Source organism: Astyanax mexicanus, chromosome 8 (assembly GCF_023375975.1).
Source record: "Astyanax mexicanus isolate ESR-SI-001 chromosome 8, AstMex3_surface, whole genome shotgun sequence".
Classification (NCBI taxonomy): domain Eukaryota; kingdom Metazoa; phylum Chordata; class Actinopteri; order Characiformes; family Acestrorhamphidae; genus Astyanax; species Astyanax mexicanus.
This window is the reverse complement of record NC_064415.1, coordinates 29,300,976-29,320,715: the sequence shown is the minus strand read 5'-3', so window position 1 is coordinate 29,320,715 and position 19,740 is coordinate 29,300,976. Positions and strand designations below refer to the sequence as shown.

Here is a 19,740-nt window from a genome sequence, read left to right as displayed (position 1 = left end):
AACAAGTTCATTTACATAAAGTTTCAGAAATCAGTATTTGGTGGAATAACTGGTTTTTAATCACAGTTTTCATGCATCTTGGCATGTTCTCCTCCACCAGTCTTACACACTGCTTTTGAATAACTTTACGCCACTCCTGGTGCAAAAATTCAAGCAGTTCAGCTTGGTTTGATGGTTTCAGGTTTTTAATTTGGCAAAATCAAAGAAACTCAAATGTTTAAGTGGTCTCTTAATTTCTTCCAAAGCTGTATACACAGAATATAGCATGTATTTAAAAACCATGTAGCAGTACAGTGATTTACAGTGACAATTCTCAATATGCCTGTCATTATAAAATTACATTATCAACTTATTGTACAAAAAATTGACATGACCTCAATAACATTTGTTTATTTGTATGTATGTATGTTTACATATAGAAGAGTAAACTGTATTTTAGCCAGTGGCATTTAATTTCTTAAAATGACAAAAATATCGTTTAATGCAATAACTTCTTGGACAATATATCGTCCACAAAAAAACTCTTACTGTGACAGGCCTACATCTCCACCAAACATTTCTAGTTAAATATCTATAAAATCATTCTATACTCATAATTAACACCGAGAAATAAACTGACATATTCCAAGATATCCACTTTTAACAATCATCTGGGAATTTCACGGCTGAAGACATGCTCGACACTTTTGCAAGTATCACACCAAGTCTTGCAAATATATATATATAGTGCATAACAGGTGGAAAGCGCTCACCTTTTTTATCAACAGAATACATTATTCACACCCCTCCTTTGGGCTAAAGCTGCAGCAGCAGTTGCTGACTGCTGGGGTCTCAGGTTTGCTGATAGTGAATGACAATGCCGAGTCATGGGGGTACCAGCTGTTGTCTGACTGACAATGGCGTCTGGCCACTGAACGTGAAGGCACATATTCAAACACGGGGAATGTGATAGTGAGTAGAGCGGTCCGACTCGCTCTGCCCCACCCACTCAGCACTGATAACTGACAAGCCGGCACAGCCCTGTGATCCACTAGCCGCCTTCTCTCTCTATTGACTGACAACTTTGCACGAGGGAGAGGAAAACACAAGTGCCCTTCACACAAGAGAACAGGTAGGCCTCAGAGCAAACTCCTTGAAATGTGTGCTAATAAGTCCTTCTAATTCTCATGCTATTAAGTTCACATTGTTATTTTGTGGGGAATCCTGATATGTTGTTGTACATGCGGCTGATTATATGTATTAACTGTATCTCAGAATCCTCAGAGTCATGGGGATTCTACATGTATTTAGAGCTTAAATGGTCCATATCTTATCGTCTAAATATTTTTTTCTTCCTTTTTTAAAATATAATACAGCTCTGGAAAAAAAATAGAGACCATCTCAAAATGATAAATTTCTTTGAAATTTCTTAGAAATTGAAAACCTCTGAAATATGATCAAGAGAAAGACAGATTATCACAAGCCATTAAACCAAGCTGAACTGCTAGAATGTTTGCACCAGGAATGGCATTAAAAGCAGTGTGTAAGAATGGTTGAGGAGAACATGCCAAGATGCATAAAAACTGTGATTAAAAAACAGGGTTATTCCACCAAATATTGATTTCTAAACTCCTAAAACTTTAAGAATATGCATATTTTTGTTATTTCAGCCATTTCTAATTTTCTGCAAATAAATGCTCTAAATGACAATATTGCTTTTTGGAATTGGGAACATGTTGTCTGTAGTTTATAGAATAAAACAACAATGTTTCTTTTACTCAAACATATACCTATAAATAGCAAAATAAGATAAACTGATTCGGAAACTGAAGTGGTCTCTTAAGTTTTTCCAAAGCTGTATATGCAAATAAAAAATGAATGTTAATCTTTTACTTCACCATTTTCCAAAATCAACAAATAAACTGACTGGTTGTGTTAACCCTCTATTGCATCTTTCAGTTAATACACCATTCCATACCATACCTTATTTTTTATTAATTTTTTTTTTATATATATCATTTTACACTGTATATCTACATCCACTACAATGAGGTATACAAGTGGGTCATAAACATAAATATAAATATAAATATGTATATGCAAGAATATGTTAAGATCTATATTTGGTTGTTTATAATTTTACATTCTGTTGTAAACTTAATAAAACGTTTTATCTTTTGTTCAGTATAATGTAGACCACTTTTGCTAGGGTTATCTTGATAAAGCAGTAGTGAATGAAATAATCAGCTTGTTATTAAAATAAAAAATGTCTAAAAAAGGTTCCCATAGAAAAATATCTCACAAATAGTGATGTGATTTTTATCACCCCAAAAATATAAATTATGTCATAGAGGATTAAGGTGCTTTTAAAATTGACATGTAAATTATTTCTAAATGATTTTTAATTAGTTGCCTAATTTAATACACAAACAGTTCAAACACTCCTTATATAGTGAACAGGAATCTACACTGATGGGTGTGGTGGTGTGGAAGTGAGGTGTGTTCAGGTAAATTTCTGGCATATTTCTATCATGGCTACTGACCGATTTAAACCCTGACAACAGTCAAGTCACCCATCCATACCTTACCATGCATCGTGCATACACCCCCACTCGTTAAACACATGTATTCAATGCAGCATGCAAATCCAGCTTTTACATCAACAATAAACAGAAGACAGAATAAAATAACATTGCTGTTCCCATAAATAACCTGTTGGCACACCAACGTGCAAAAGTCAGAGCACACCTGGCTCTTAAACGTAATGGCAAGTAAAATGCTGATTGGCTTATTTCCCTCTACGCCCAAAACACACCTGTGATTAATTAAGAGAATTAGTACATGCCTTTTGCATGTTTCGAGCTGCACAAGGTATGCTTTTTTTCGTCCTCACAATACCATAGACACACCAACCTGTCCTAAATCCAGCTGTGCAATGCGTAATTGATGTCTCAGAATTAATGTGAAATGAGAATAGTGTAAATTTTTCTTTTGCTTCAGCACTACAGCACAACAGCACAACATAAATGTAGCCTTCTAAGGAGGGAGTGGCATGTTTTGAATCTTAAATATATATATATATAATACTAAAAAAAAAAACATGAAAAGACTTTACTGAATATTTGGCATAAAAAATTTTGTTGTCAAAAAATGCAGACAAGACATTTAAGCTAGTTAATTTAAACAACAGTGAATATATTATATTCATGAAAAATGACATGTTCTATTTGTTTTTCAGTGTATCCCAAATATTGTGAATTGTTCTGTAATTATTTGGTTAGCATATCTTATGGAGCCCAATATTTACGTCAGAAATTGAAGTTTGGATTTACATAGAGAGGTATGTGGATCTAAAGAGTTAGTGCTAGCCAGTTAGCACTAGCTAGCTAGCTGTATTTATATGTAAACTCCCACAGCAATGACTGTGCAGCTCTAAAACCTGCGGCTTGAGGTGAAAAGCTGGTGAAAATGAATCTGAAATGGCTCAGAGGACAGAACAGCTGTCAGCAAAGCCCAGGAGTGGAAATATTCCAGGGATTTCCAGGCTGTGTTTTATTAGCTAAATTCAGCCACAAACAATGCAGCTGGCTCTGGACTGCTTGCTCTGCATTGCTGGTGTGCTGACAAATAATACTACATTGTCATCGGCTATTTTGTGCTACAAACAGCCACTGGGCAGCCAGGCAGGTTTGCTGGCAGTCATACCAGTTTATGAATAAGCCAGAAAATCTGTATAACCCAGTTAAAAAAATGCCTAAAGCTAGCTTGTGTTGGTTTCAAGTTGGTTGAAAAGCTGTTCATACAGAAAATAACATATACCATATAGCAGTGGGTGATATGACCCTTAAATAATATCACAATATTCCAGGGTATTTTTGTTACAATGATATTGTTGGCATTAAAGAAAATAAATAAAATAAATATCATACATTCCTGCAACCCTTAACTATGATTTTCTCCAGATTGTAACTAAAGTCAATGGTCCAACAAACTGGTCACGATATTAATAATGCACTCCATATATCCAGGATTAACGTAAAATACATAAAACTGGACAGATATAATCTGTCTCTAATAGATATTTAATGAGAAATGAGAACAGTGTAAATTTTCCTTTTGCTACAAACGCAAAAAAATAAAATAAAAAAATTGCCCTGGTGGCCCACATGGCCCTAAAATAATATCACAATATTTCAGGGTATTTTTGCAACAACGATATAAAAAAGATGTTATTGCATACTGTATAATCTGATACTTTTTAATTTACAGCTCTGGAAAAAAATATAAAGAGAACACCTAAAAATGACAAGTTTGATGAGATTAAAAACCTCTGAAATATAATGGATGATTGCAAGCCATCAAACCAAGCCGAACTGCCTGAATTTTTACACCAGGAGTGACATAAAGTTATCCAAAAGCAGTGTGTAAGACTGGTGGAGGAGAACATGCCAAGACGCATGAAAACTGTGATTAAAATGAGGGTTTTTACAATAAATATTGATTTCTGAACTCTAAAACCTTTATCAATATTAACTTGTTTTCTTTGCATTATTTGAGGTCTGAAAGGTCTGCATCTTTTTTTGTTATTTCAGCCATTTCACATTTTCTGCACATAAATGCTCTAAATGACAATATTTTTATTTGGAATTTGGAAGAAATGTGGGCGGTAGTTTCTAAAATAAAACAACTATGTTCATTGTACTCAAATATATATAGCAAAATCAGAGAAACTGATACAGAAACTGAAGTGGTCTCTTATTAGCCATCATGGTCAGGTTGATTGATCATGACTGTAGACCAGCTAACTGATCAATCAACTTTACAAGAAAATATACAGTATGATGGTCAGAATTTAAGGTGGTCAACCAGATTAACCAGCTCGACCAGCATGAGATGAACATGCTGATACTTTAAAACATATTAGCAGGAAAAAAGTAGGAATAACACTGGAAAAGAGGTAGCTTATGTTAAGCTAGGTTAGCAGTGCTGCTGTATCAGTGCGTGTGTTTGAGATATATGTCTGCGGATCTGCAGAAGTAGCTAATCGAGCCTCGTGCATGTGCAGCAGCAGCTGCAGGTCAGTGTATCAGTGGGTTGTGGGGAGTTGATGAGTCAGTAGTGAATGAATGGGTCTCAGTAGTTATCTCTGCACTGTCACGCAGCTCAGAGCGCGCTCACTTCTCTACATTAACCAGATCTGAGTCTAAAACTGAGAGTTAACCGCCTCTAACAGATCTCTGCAGCTGATCGCTCAATGCTGAAGGTGTCTGTATATAATAAACACAGTTACAGTGTTACTCAGTGGGGTCTGAACTGCAGTAGCTGAAGCTGAAGTCTCTTCTTACCAGCTCTGTAAACTTTCCGCTCCTCCAGCTCACATTAGCAACTCCGAGACACATGGTCGTACGGTGCGCGAGACGGACCACGCGGTCGCTCAAAAGGCGATTTGAAAAGAAGAGGTGCCTAGCTATGTTTAATATACAATACCCATAAGAGATGCATAAATAATAAAAACTGTGCCAGGGGCTGTTTCCAAAGCTTAAAGTTTACATCTGAGATTTTGTTCACATGGTGTATGAAAAAAATATATATAAATAAAATAATATGTTGAATATGAATATGTATGAATATGTATGAATTTGTAAGACAAGCTATGTTTATTTGTAGAGATTTCTGTTAAAGGATAACTAAACCCCCTCATTTTTGATGATTCCACCCTTAGTTCAAATAAAAAAGGAAGATATAATTTGGGAGGGGCACTGGGTGATGTATGGGTTTAGAGGCGGGACAGGAGGAAGAGCTGATTGGCTGTGCTGCAGCAGCAGCAGAGTGTTTTTGATAGCAATGAGACCCAGATGGTTGGACGTCAGCAGGGGGCAGTATTATTATTGATTGACTAATCTGCATATTGTAATGTGTCTCGCCTATAGCACAGTTGAACCTGAGAGGGCGCTGCAGAGGCGGAAATGACCACAATACAAGCGTTTTTTAAAGGTTAGGAAATGTTTCTAAAATTTTTAAGCAGGACTGGTATGTTACTTCAAAAGAACACATTTCATCTTTTAATGGAAAAATGATTGTTTAGGGTTAAGTGGCTCTTCACTACTGTACTTAACTATATCTACTGGAGTATTATTTTTTCTTTTTTACTTTACTACATTATCAGTTTAATACTTTTATATCAATACAATTTTATGTGCTGCATCATTACTCTTTACAATTATTAAAACTGAGTGAATCAAGCGATGAAACTGATCTTATAAGAAGACCACACTGCTCCCGTTCTGTCTTTCACTCTGAGAACTTTCCACTGCTTTCTGTAACAAATACATAACTCAATATTGTACTTTTTCTTTCAGTATTTCAGTACTACATTTTAGAATTAACTACTCGCAATACTTAAGTAAAAAAAATGTTGAAAACTTTAGTACTTAATAAATAATAATTCAACTTCTACTCAAGTCCCTTTTTTGATAGAGCACATGTACTTTTGCACGTTTGTTTATTTGTAACACATTTTATACACAGTGGGAAATTTAAAGTCCTGTAAACAAACAGGAATAAAATGCAAAGACATAAAAACATTGTGTAGCAGACATTCAGAAATCTAAAGTTGATTCAGTGTGATGTTAAATAAATGTACTTTAAAGCAATGTTTATTCAGTGTTTTTGCTTTGTTTAAAATACCTCTGCATGAATGTTTTGGGGTGGAGACTTTTTAATGGTGTAGTTAGATGTTTTTTCTGCAATGGGGAACAAAGTTATAACAGTAATTTTTTTCATTTTAAAGCAAAAACTACATATTATTCTTTAACTATTATTTTCTGAAATTTAAATTTGAATCTAATCAGGTTGGTTAAATTATGCCTATTTTTATGATGAATGGACCAATAGAAATGCTCTAAAATGATTTGGAACAAATACACTTCTACACTTCCAATAAATTCTATTGACATTTAAGAAGGTTTTTCATTACCCTGATCAGGTGATGTCTTACAGCAACTATAATAATAGTAGTAGTGTATACAAATAATACTGAAGGCTCCTAAAACTAGTGTTTAATGCTATTTGCCTGTTGCCTCTACAGTGTGATAAAAAAAAAAAAAACTTTTTGTTTTGCTCCATCAACGTTCTCTACTACAACACCCAGCATGCATTACAAAAATGTAACATGTTGCTATATGCTATCTTCAACTTCACGAAGTTCATACTTATAATTTATTTGGAGCTCATAAGTACAATGCAATTTCTGTTCAAGTGGTTTAGGTCAGAAACAACAATGACCAAACAATGCCTTGACAAAAAATTACTTGTGTTTTTCTGTTACCAATATAGAACAACTGTAAAAAAAAAAAATTAAAAAACAGTATGAGCATTAGGTGATTGATATAGTTATAGTTCTAGAAAGACGTATTAGTGAATCTGCAGTATTTTCATGTTGTTAGACTTAACCAATTTAAATACACATTTTTATAGATATTTACCCCAATCTGACTTTCCCATTATATTGGCAATTAACACTAATGCACCAAAGAAATTTAGCCTTTTAACAATTTTAATGCTTTCTAGTATGGGTGTAACGATACACTCTGCTTACGATTTGATTCGTTTTGATTCACAATAATGAAACCACAGTTCAATTTTATCATGATATTAAAAAAAAGTATAAACAACAAAAAAATGCACATTTCTTTAAAAAGACTTCAGTGCTCTGCAATTAAAGGTAATTACCAAGAACAAAAATGCTCTATTTCAGCATCTTAAATAACCAAGTAAAACACTTTTTTTCTGAAACATAACAGTGTACCTTTTCTTTTACACAAAAAACTGCAATAAGCTGCAATTAAAATAATGAATAATTATCTTTAAATTGTACTACTACAGAAAATCATGCTATTGTAACAGAGTATGTACACAAATAACATTACATAGCGTGATTCATTAGTTATCTTGAGTCCTTCTGTGTTTACTCTATTGCCCTTCCTCAGAATTCAAGCCCAGAGCAAATGGAGTTTCATAGATGTTTCATTTCACCTTTAAGCATTGTCCCCTAGCCTTTAAATTAGACAATTTCATTGCTGGGATTACTGCAAAACAATTATAGATATCAAGTAGGACAAACTTACACTACTATATTACTATGCATTTTGTCTGCTTTTCAGATCAAAATTCACATTCTTGTAAATTCTAAAATTACCATTAAGTACTGTAAAATACATTTTTGGCCTATCACTCACCTATAGGTAGAATTATACTATACTACCACTAATGTCATAAAAAATTACAAGTGCAAAAGGCCTGTTTAAGTTCAAATAAACAACTGTTCCTCTGTTAGTGGTTTGTCATGCTCGATTAGCGTCTGATCTCAGCAGGGTTACAGCGACAGCTGCTTGAACAGTAACATAATCTTGAAATTTGGCACAAATCATGCTCAGCTAGGTGCTCAGATACCCTTCGCTTTTACCTGAAGTGACAAGCAAAAACTGAGAGTACTGTAATATGAAACATGAAAACACTTTGCTCTCCTTAGAGATGCAGGAGTGTGAATCACAGGGCATCTGACGATACGATACTAACATGATACATTGCACGATACATTAATTCAGTATATCACCAAGACAATTCTCTATGATATTTCACAACATCTGTGTTACTGAAGGGGATAAAATACAACTAAATGAGCAAATACCAGAAATCATGTGTTTATTGGTGTTAATTTCACAGAAATTGACAACCAACATTCTTTACTGCATGTTTACCTTTTTCATTTGATTGTGTTTGATGTGAGCAAATAACATTCAGCTGTAGGCTAAATAGGCAGATTTTTGTAAATGCCATTTAGAACACCTCATGTACATGAACACAGCTAATACATCTCCAATACAAGGCTGGTTCTTCAGATTAGGATTAAGCCTTCTCCTCCCTTGTAAAAGAAAAGTGCATTTAAATATATATATATTTTTAAAGTATACTTAACATAAAAAGTACATACTATTTATTTGCTATTTATTCACTGATAGTTCTTGTGCAATAATACTGGTCACAACCTACCATAAACACATCTACCCTGACCTTATTTTAGCTGCACTTGATTTATATATTTACTTTATTATATTTTTAGTATTTTTATATTTTTTCTGTAATCTTTTGCATATATAGATTTATTATTATTTGTTTATATAATTTCCTGACCTGTTTCTCTGTCCTTTCCTTTTTGCTGCTGAAACATTGCAAATTTCCCCATTGTGGGATTAATAAAGGATTTTGTTATCTTATCTTATACATACTAATAATTTACTATTTTGAATCTGATAAATTGAAATTTAAGTATATTTCAATTGCAATTAAGATAGATTTAAATACAACATAAAAGCGTAAGGTTGTGCTTTGAAGTGCTTTCTTTATATATCTTCTGCAAAATTTATTAGATTTAAGTATGTGTTTTTTAAACATTATTTTTAATACAGTTAAAGTGTATTGTAAATGTACTACTTTGCTTATTGATGCCCATATTATGTACACCTTAATGACACTGGGAAGAAATGTACACTAAAGTGCATTTTAAGCAGTATTTTATTCCACTATATATATCATTTAAAGCATATTGCTTTAAAATACATTTTATGGAAATACAGAGAAAGAATATTTAATGTGTATTTTTTTCATTGAGTATATTAAATAGAAATTCTTTACCTAATTTGCACATACCGGTACTTTTAATGCTCTTAAGTATATTTCCTTTTCACAAGGGCTGTAACTACAGACCATTCCGAGTGGAACATGTAGTCCAGTGCAAAGCTTGATCAATTTAGGAAAATGACCCATAACAATTTTTGCTTTTCTGAGTAAAATATTGCAGTGAAATCACAAAAAAACAAGATAAAAGGTTTGGTAATTATTATAATTATAATTTTATATCTTTATGTCAACACAAGCTGTACTCTCCTTAAACGGAGGCTCTGAATTAAAACTTGTATTTATAGTATCTTGGCATAGTTGTGGTACATAAAAGTAATAATCCATGAACCTCAAGTACTGGTGAGTCCTCTTGCAAAAGCAAATCTCATATAATAACATAGATAAAAAATGAAAATTGCAGAACAGTGTGAAACTACATACACCCAGCCCACTAGCAAAAACCCAAGTGAAGGCCAAGCCAAAGCAGTAAAACGGAGAAGCCATTATATGGTGCATGTGTAAAATATATTTACTATATGCATTTGTTATCATTGTTAGTTTTTTGTGACAATCTTTCCATGATTCTTCATCTGCAACACTAGAGAGCAGGACATCACCATCAGACTGCACTAGAGCTCATAAATCGAGCTGTTATGCAAACCAGGTCATGTAACCATGGCTTTCCCAGATGGCACTGTTAGAAAACTGGTAACTCAGCAAAGCAGAAAGTTAAAACCACACATGTAACTCTGTATCTGTGCTAGGCTAAAAGCATACCCCAGTTTATAATGAGAAAAAACAATAAATACAACATTGTTGTTACAGTGCTCAAAATAGCTATACTGTTCTGTGCCCTGTGGTTTCTGTGTGAGTCCTTGAGGTGATATATACCAGCCAATCAGAGCAGAGCTTATCAAGACTTTCACAAACCTACAATTAAGGGAAAATCAATGTTTCATTCTGAAGATAAAATATAGGGTTTTTAATTGGCCTTAAAACTGCATCTGATCATTATTAGGGGTGCGAATCATAGGGCATCTCAACAATAAGATACTGTCACGATACATTGCCCACAAAATATCACAATACTGTGATTCTGTGATAATTGATATATCACAAGACAATTCTGTACGATACTTTACAGCATCTGTGTTACTGAAGAGGATAAAATACATCTAAATAAGCAAACACCAGGAATTATTTATTTATTGGTGTCAGTTTCACAGAATTTGGCGGCAAATATTTTTTTACCACAGGTATGTTGGCATCTGATTAGTGCCATCACTGCATAGAGGCCAATTTTGGGGCAAGTTTTAGAGAGTTTATACTGATAATATGCTTGTATTGATGTAACGATAATGCATTGCAAATAAAAATTAAGTGATGTATCATAATATTGATATTTTGTCATTCTGTCATGCAGTCGCAACTTTCTTTTCTACTAAAGTTGAACCACAGACTCTGTTTCCCATGAATACTCAGACTCTCACGTGACACCCATATGTTTACATTGCAATAGCAGACTGCACCCAAACTCAGGCTCACCTGAGTACTAATCTCATCTAATCTCTGTGTAAACACATCTATTTACTGTACATCATTCACTCCATTGTTGCTAAGGATTGCCACTTGCCTCTAAAAGTTGTTGTGTACCAAAACATGTTTATCTGCTTTTGGATTTGTTGTTTACACAATGTGCTTGTTTCATGTTTTGGTTTGGATATTATGCACCGTTTACACTAATATTTGTAGTAATTTGCCCATTCAAACATTAAGAATCATATTTGTGTAAAGTCTTGTAATATTACTTTACTACATCAGTCCACATGCTTTTCATGCTCTGTATCTTTCAGCTTGTCCAGAAGTGTAAAGTGTGTCCTTTAGTGCGAGCTCAAAGCATTTTTCCAACTATCTGCAGGGCCCCGAAGCAAAACAAATTAGTTCTCACATAATTCTGCATTTATGGTGCAAACCATTATTATGTTTTATGTTCTCAGAACATTCCTGGAACATTATATTTTTAAAGTTACAGATTAACCTTCCTGGAACCTTTTCAAAACATTGCGGAACACTCTCAGAACCGAGCATTCTTAGATGATTTTTAATAAAGCGACTGGACTAAACTTCATCATTTCTGCTTAAATACAGGTTAAATGGTTATCATGGATATCAATTGAGTCACATGATTAGCCACATGGCTTATCACAGTATCTGCACAGGAAGTAGGTCTTTTGTCAGCAGCCACTTTTCAGCAAAGAAAGGCTTTTCAAGAGCTTAAACATTTATATGAGCTCTAGCAGCTCATGGAGTTGTAGCTTTCGAATTTATTTTACACAATTCCTTTAAGGTTTAAGGTTGCCAGACTGTGCAGACTTTTAAAGCAAGCACTGCGAAGTATATGAGCAGCCAGTCAGAACAGTTATCAGTCTAAGGTGTAACTATTCAAATGCACAACTGTACTGTGTAACTGACAGATTGTGAATGATATTAAAATGAATGTGTGCAGATAAAACACCTTACTAGAACGTTTGGCTGTGCTGTAGAGCTTAGATGATTCAAATAACTTAGCCATGTAGTGTGTGTGTGTGTGTGTGTGTGTGTGTGTGTGTGTGGATTACCATGAGTATGTTCAACTAGGTGGCTAAAGCTTAGTTCTGTGTAAAATCTTGTAATATTGTTGTATGCTGTATTTTTTAGCTTGTCCAGAAGTGCATGTGTACGTCAAGTAAGTGGGAGTAAAATTAGTGAGACAAACAAATCACTTTCAATAATAAAACAACAATTCATGAGAATTGTACAAAACAAGTCAAAACAAGCATAATGTGTAAAATATCTAAAAAGGGGTCATACACAATAGACGAAAAACAGGATCTACCACTCGCTTCACTAGGAGTTAACGGCAATACTTCACAAGTAAAACAAACAGATGAGAGTTTACACAAACAGGTGGATGAATGAATGAATGAAGATCAACTTATATAGCACCTTTCTAGAAACCCAAGGACACTTTACAATTTACACGTTTTACACACACAAACCAATTATACTCAGTGCTCATGCACACACCAGTGAGAAGCAGCAGCCAATAGCCCACAGCGTACTCTTAACCAGAAACAACCATCCACCTGGAGGACTGCATCGGGCACTACAGCATTTACCCAGAACAAAGTGCCAATCCATTTCTGGGCACACAGTCATACATACATTTACACACAGTTTCTCATATACACAATTTACCTGATCTCCATGGATTTGGACTTGAATTTAACAAAACCTTCGTCCTCTGTAGCCTAGGCTGCAATCAAGGTAGGGCAGTAGGACTGTCCTATGAAGACTCCTACTTACAGTTGTGGTCAAAAGTTTACATACACTTGTAAAAAAACATAATGTTATGGCTGTCTTGAGTTTTCAATAAGTTCTACAACTCTTATTTTTCTGTGATAGAGTGATCGGAACACATACATGTTTGTCACAAAAAACAGTCATAAAATTTGGTTCTTTCATAAATTTATTATGGGTCTGCTGAAAATGTCACCAAATCTGCTGGGTCAAAAATATACATACAGCAACATTAGTATTTGGTTACATGTCCCTTGGCCATTTTCACGGCAACTAGGCGCTTTTGGTAGCCATCCACAAGCTCCTGGCAAGCTTCAGGTCGAATGTTTGACCACTCTTCTTGACAGAATTGGTGTAGTTCAGCTAAATGTGATGGTTTTCTTGCATGAACCCGTTTCTTTAGCACTGTCCACATGTTCTCAATGGGGTTTAAGTCAGGACTTTGGGAAGGCCATTCTAAAACCTTAATTCTAGCCTGGTTTAGCCATTCCTTTACCACTTTTGATGTGTGTTTTGGGTCATTGTCTTGTTGGAACACCCAACTGCGCCCAAGACCCAACCTTCGGGCTGATGGTTTTAAGTTTTCCTGCAGAATTTGGAGGTAATCCTCCTTCTTCATTATCCCATTTACTTTCTGCAAAGAACCAGTTCCACTGGCAGCAAAACATCCCCAGAGCATAATACTACCACCACCATGCTTGACAGTAGGCATGGTGTTCCTGGGATTAAAGGCCTCACCTTTTCTCCTCCAAACATATTGCTGGGTGTTGTGGCCAAACAGCTCAATTTTTGTTTCGTCTGACCAGAGAACTTTCCTCCAGAAGGTTTTATCTTTGTCCATGTGATCAGCAGCAAACTTCAGCCGAGTCTTAAGGTGCCTTTTCTGGAGCAAGGGCTTCTTTCTTGCACGGCAGCCTCTCAGTCCATGGCGATGTAAAACACGCTTGACTGTGGAGACTGACACCTGTGTTCCATCAGCTTCCAAATCCTTGCAGACCTGCTTCTTGGTGATTCTTGGTTGACTCTTGACCATCCTGACCAATCTCCTCTCGGCAGCATGTGATAGCTTGCGTTTTCTTCCTGATCGTGGCAGTGACACAACTGTTCCATGCACTTTATACTTGCATATAATTGTCTGCACAGTTGCTCTTGGGACCTGTAGCTGCTTTGAAATGGCTCCAAGTGACTTCCCTGACTTGTTCAAGTCAATAATTCGCTTTTTCAGATCCACACTGAGTTCCTTTGACTTTCCCATTGTAGCTTTTGTAGCTGAGTCTAATCACTGGGTCAAATGAGCCCTATTTAAATGGGCTCATGAGAAGTCAACAGCTGTAGTCAATCAGAATCACTTACAAGAAGTGAAGAGGCCATGACATGAAGCTAATTTGATTGACACAACTCGCTACATCACCAAAATTGACAAATTTTGTTGCTGTATGTATATTTTTGACCCAGCAGATTTGGTGACATTTTCAGCAGACCCATAATAAATTTATGAAAGAACCAAATTTTATGACTGTTTTTTGTGACAAACATGTATGTGTTCCGATCACTCTATGACAGAAAAATAAGAGTTGTAGAACTTATTGAAAACTCAAGACAGCCATAACATTATGTTTTTTTACAAGTGTATGTAAACTTTTGACCACAACTGTAGCAGTCTAATGGTCACACAAATGGAAGAGTGCAACACGACTGCATGATGACATTTAAGATTCTAAAAACTGACATTGTAAAATGAACTCAGTTCTGTAAGCTGTAAGCTTTCCGTTATATTCGCCATGCTATTTTGTGGGTAACTGAGGGCCAGAAAGAATTCATTAGCAGTCCTTCAAACGCTCCAAAAGTAGCCTGAAATTTTCAGATGAATAAAAAGGGTCCTTTACTTTGGAACAACCTTCTATAAAACAGGGAAAGAGAAATGAAGCTTAACCTGGCTGCATCGACAAAATGGTTCTGGGTTGGGTTAAAGGAGGAGGCCAAATTATTCACAAGTGTGGTGTATCTTGTTGTCTTGAGTTCATGATTGGACTACAGTGAAAATAGTGCCGGATGTTTTTATCACAATATGTTTTTAATTTTGGTCGATACGATATAATTACGATATTGATATGACCGGTATAAACGCCACCACCCTCGGTGTATATAATCACGCATTCACAGAGCTGGGCGATATGACAAAAATATTACATCCCAGTATTTCAAATATACAGTATTTATTATGTTTTACTACTTTTGGACAAAATGCACCAGAAGAGTCAGATTCTTAAAATGTCCTACTCAAATACCAAATTTAACATTGAATTAGATAAATTCAGTGAGCAGTTCATACATGTTTGTTTATTATTGTGGGAACATGACTGTAAATACACTGCCTGGTCAAAAAATAAGTCACACACTCTAATATTTCATTGGACCACCTTTATCTTTGATTGAGACACGCATTCACTGTGGCATTGTTTCAATACGTTTCTGCAGTGTCCTAAGATTTATTTCAATCTGGTGTTGCATTAATTTTTCACCAAGATCTTGCAGCATTGATGAGGGTAGAGTCTGACCACTGCTCAAAATCTTCTCCAGCACATCCCAAAGATACTCTCTGGTGGGCAATCCATGTGTGAAAATGATGATCTCATGCTCCCTGAACCACTCTTTCACAATTCCAGCCCCATGAATCCTGCCATTGTTTTCTTTGAATATGCCCATGACAACAGGGAAGAAAAAAATCCATTGATGGAATAACCTGTATTACCTATATTCAGTATATTCAGGTAGTCAGCTGACCTCATTCTTTTAGCACATACTGTTGCTGAACCTAGACCTGAACAACTGCAGCAACACCAGATCTTTTGCTAATTAAAAACAAGTTGTGTCACTTTTTGAAATGAACTAGTTTTATCTTAAGGACTAACTCAGAACACCTACATTCTGTAAATAATATAAGAAGAACAGACATAGATTCACACACTGTCCTGTGATGCTCTCAGGATGTGCAGTATTTGTCACTGATTAACTGAAAGTGAAGGACATTGAGCTGTAAGAACCTTTACACCTCTTTTAAAGGGTCTGTGAAACACACATCACCATCAGAAATGTATAGTAAAAAACTAGAACTACATCACTACTGTACTTTACTATCAAATCTGTACGAATCTGTATCTACTGGAGTATTATCTGTTTCTCCTTCTTCCACTTTTACTTCACCACATATTTTTAATGAGTTTTATACTTTTTATGTGCTGCATCGTTACTCATAACAATCATAAAAATGTTTAAAATCATTTTAAACCCACATTATCACTAAAGTAGATGCTCTGCACTGACACCGGGTTTGATAAAGCTCCTCATCACTGAGCAAATAAAGAGATCAAGCTGTATTATAAAAAGATCACACTGTTCCCGTTCTGCCTTTCAAACTGAGAACTTTCCACTGATTCTGTAAAAATTTTATAGCACAGTACTGTACTTTTACTTTTAGTACTTGAGTAGTAAACTTTAGAATAAAATTGTTCCAATCCTTAAGTACAAAACTGTAGAATACTTCCGAACTTTTACTTAAGTGTGGTGCTTAAAGAATCCTTTTTTTTTTTATCGTGCACCTATACCTTTACTCAGGCCTAGGTCTCTGGTACTTTATAACCTACAGCTATGGAAAAAAATTAAGAGACCACTTCAGTTTCTGAGTCAGTTTCTCTGATTTTGCTATTTACAGGTATATGTTTGAGTAAAATTAACATTGTCGTTTTCTCTAAACTACATACACTCTAAGAAATATAAGTACAGATTTGTACTTAAAAGAGTACAAAGCTTGTCGCTGGGGCTGTACCTTATATTGAGGCACAAAAAAGTACCTTTCAGTGAAAGTCCTTTTTTGTACCCATGGTTTTTGTGGCAGTAAAGATCATAAAAATTATAAACATTATCATCAACTGAATATGGCTCAAAAACTTGATGATACAAAATTGTCTGGCTTTCAAATAAAAAATGTGCAATTAAAATATATATTGTTTATTAGTGCAGTGATACAGAATACTGAATGTACCTTTTGGCTGGTTAAATGGTACAAATTTGTACTTATTGCTGTTAGAAATTACTTTGTACTTCAGAGGGAACAAATCTGACCCCGTAAAGACCAATATTGTACCTTTGAGGGTACAATTATAAAGAGTGTACCTTCGAGTACAAAAAAGTACTCATATCGTACCTCTGTTTTTTAGAGTGTACAACAAATAAAAATATTGTCATTTAGAGCTTTTATTTGCAAAAAATGAGAAATGGCTGAAATAACAAAAAAGTTGCAGAGCTTTCTGACCTCAAATCATTCATATTCATTAAGTTTTAAGCGTTTAGAAATCAATATTTGGTGGAATAACCCTGTTTTTAATCACAGTTTTCATGCATCTTGGCATGTTCTCCTCCACCAGTTATACACACTGCTTTTGGATAACTTTATGCCAGTCCTGGTGCAAAAATTCAAGCAGTTCAGCTTGGTTTGATGGCTTGTGACCATTCATCTTCCACTTGACAGTATTTCAGAGGTTTTCAATTTGGTAAAATCAAGGTGGTCTCTTTATTTTTTTCCAGGGCTGTATATATGTAGCCACCATGGGCTCTTTTGGGTTTATTTCTACATTAATACTGTAGTAGTGTGTAACTATTTTTGCTCATATTGTGTAAAACGCGTTGTGAGGCTCAGTGGTTGTCCCCTCCTGCTGGAGAAGAACTGTCACCTTAAAAAAAACAGAAACCCGTTAATGGATGTGCAGCTCTCCCCCGGGTAAACGCCAGCGGTCACTCTCTCAGCTCTCCGGATGCTTTTGGGTTAAAGTCCAGCCCGCGTGCGCTCGGCCGCTCCTCATTGGCTCGCGCTGGCAGCGCTGCTGCTGCTGCCGCTGCGCCGTGCGTGCGCGTGCGCGCCCCCACCCTCGCTCCAAACCGAACGCGCATGCGCGCCGATGCGCTCCTCAGCCTTTGAAACTCGGACGGAGCTCAATTAAGAGACCATGTCCGCCATCGGCCGCTCGCGCTCTCCGCTCTCCGCACTGCACAGCAGCTCTCCATGAGATAGCAGTCTCCCCTGGGGCCGCGAGGATGGCCGCTTCGGTGAGTACGGCGCGAGGGGCGCGAGCGGCTTCTGCGGGCTCGAGACGTGCGCTCGCGCTCGCCTCTCTGTGTAGCAGCGTTAACCCGGCGCGGCTTTCTCCTTCAGCTCTCTCGCTCTCTGTATCTCTCTCTCTCTTTAGAGTCTGTCTCTACATCTCTCTCTCTCTCTGCTGGTTTTGGGGCTCGAGCGCTGGAGAGTTGACGCCAAAATTTAAATAATTAAAAAAGCTGAAATAGTTACTTTTAAATGGTTTAAATAATTAAATAACTTTTTTTTTATTATTTAGTGAGCTTATTTTGTTTTAAATTTCAATAGCAGTAAGAACACAGTGCACGATACAAGTTTGAGACATAGAAAGCTAGGTTAACTAACACATTCTAACAGCCAGAGAAAACAACGTTACACATAAGACTAACTGCTAACTAATAATAAACAAAAGTAAATAATACAAAAAAATTATTAAAACTTAAAAGAGGGTTCGAGCATGACGTTGCCAACAGCCACAGAAAACAACGTTAGACATAGAATAACTGAAAACTAATAATAAATAATAAAAAATGCGAGAGTGCACGAGCATGTCGTTGTCTTTTAAAACATATTTATTTTGGTAAGAAATGAACTATTGAAGAGTTTTTTTAAGAGACTATAACTAACTAACATATCCCAACAGCCAGAGAAAACAGATTCCAGTAAGACAAACTGCTAATAATAAAACATAATAAAAACTCGCGAGACTTTATAAGCATGACATTGCTTAAAAACATATTTATTTATATTTTGGGACGAAATGAACTAGTGAAATCAGATTTATATAGGTTAGTTAAGGGGCTTTATTATTATTTTTATTTCTGTGTAGCCTCAGTTTTCTGTTATCTGTTGTAGTTTTGAGAGTAAAGGCAGCTAGCTACTCGTACTAGCAGACGCAGTTGTCGTTTCTGTGATGTCTGGAGTGTGTTTAAGTGCTGAGAGGTTAATTTCTGCTGCTCTGTAGCTGACGACTTGTTTTTGGTCTTTCTGTGGTGGTGGTGTTCGTGATGTTGCTGGTGGTGGTGCTCCTGCTCCAGGGCGCTGTTCAGGTGAAGCTGGAACTCGGCCACCGCGCCCAGGTGCGCAGGAAGCCCACGGCGGAGGGATTCACCCACGACTGGATGGTGTTTGTCCGCGGACCCGAACACAGCAACATCCAGCACTTCGTAGAGAAAGTGGTGTTTCACCTGCACGAAAGTTTCCCGAGGCCAAAAAGAGGTAAGAAGTCTTCTATTTATCTGCGTTTATGTGGAAGGGACGTTTAAAAGAGAATTCCACTTACATTCCACTTTCCAGTGATGATGTTTTCCAAATATCATCTTTATTTTTGGTGGTTGAGATGTTGGTATAAAATATTCAGGCACTCAGAGTGGTTTAATGTGAAATAGTTTCTTGTATAGATGAACTAGATAACTGTGAGTGTGATTGCAGTGCTGATTTATGGCTGGTTGTTATGGTGTTGCTATGATGTCCGTGGTGGTTGCTAAGGTGTCCAAACTTTTGACCAATATCTAGTTTATCCAATATCTGCTCGGTACACACACAGTACTGTAGCGCTGGCTGACATGCGGGGTGCTCAAACTTTTAAGTAAAGCTGGGTTGCTTTGGAAAGG

The 19,740-nt window shown here is 36.1% G+C and overlaps 2 protein-coding genes across 3 annotated transcripts in view; one reads left to right on the top strand and one right to left on the bottom strand.

The window, feature by feature from the left end:
- The window catches only part of focad (focadhesin), a 98,173-nt gene extending 92,772 nt beyond the window's left edge, over nucleotides 1–5,401 (bottom strand). The window contains exon 1 of the mRNA XM_022678301.2: nucleotides 5,325–5,401. The gene's annotated coding sequence lies outside the window, so the exon portion shown is untranslated. The remainder of the gene's footprint in view (nucleotides 1–5,324) is intronic.
- Nucleotides 1,019–19,740, top strand: part of mllt3 (MLLT3 super elongation complex subunit) — an 89,592-nt gene continuing 70,870 nt past the window's right edge. The window contains exons 1-2 of one of the 2 annotated variants that reach the window (XM_007255064.4): nucleotides 1,019–1,111; nucleotides 19,165–19,345. In XM_007255064.4, coding sequence (XP_007255126.3) covers nucleotides 19,249–19,345 — 97 coding nt within the window. In that variant the 5' untranslated portion in view covers nucleotides 1,019–1,111; nucleotides 19,165–19,248. Of the gene's footprint in view, nucleotides 1,112–17,920; nucleotides 18,100–19,164; nucleotides 19,346–19,740 lie in introns of those variants that run through there. The other variant, XM_007255063.4, reaches the window with a different exon arrangement.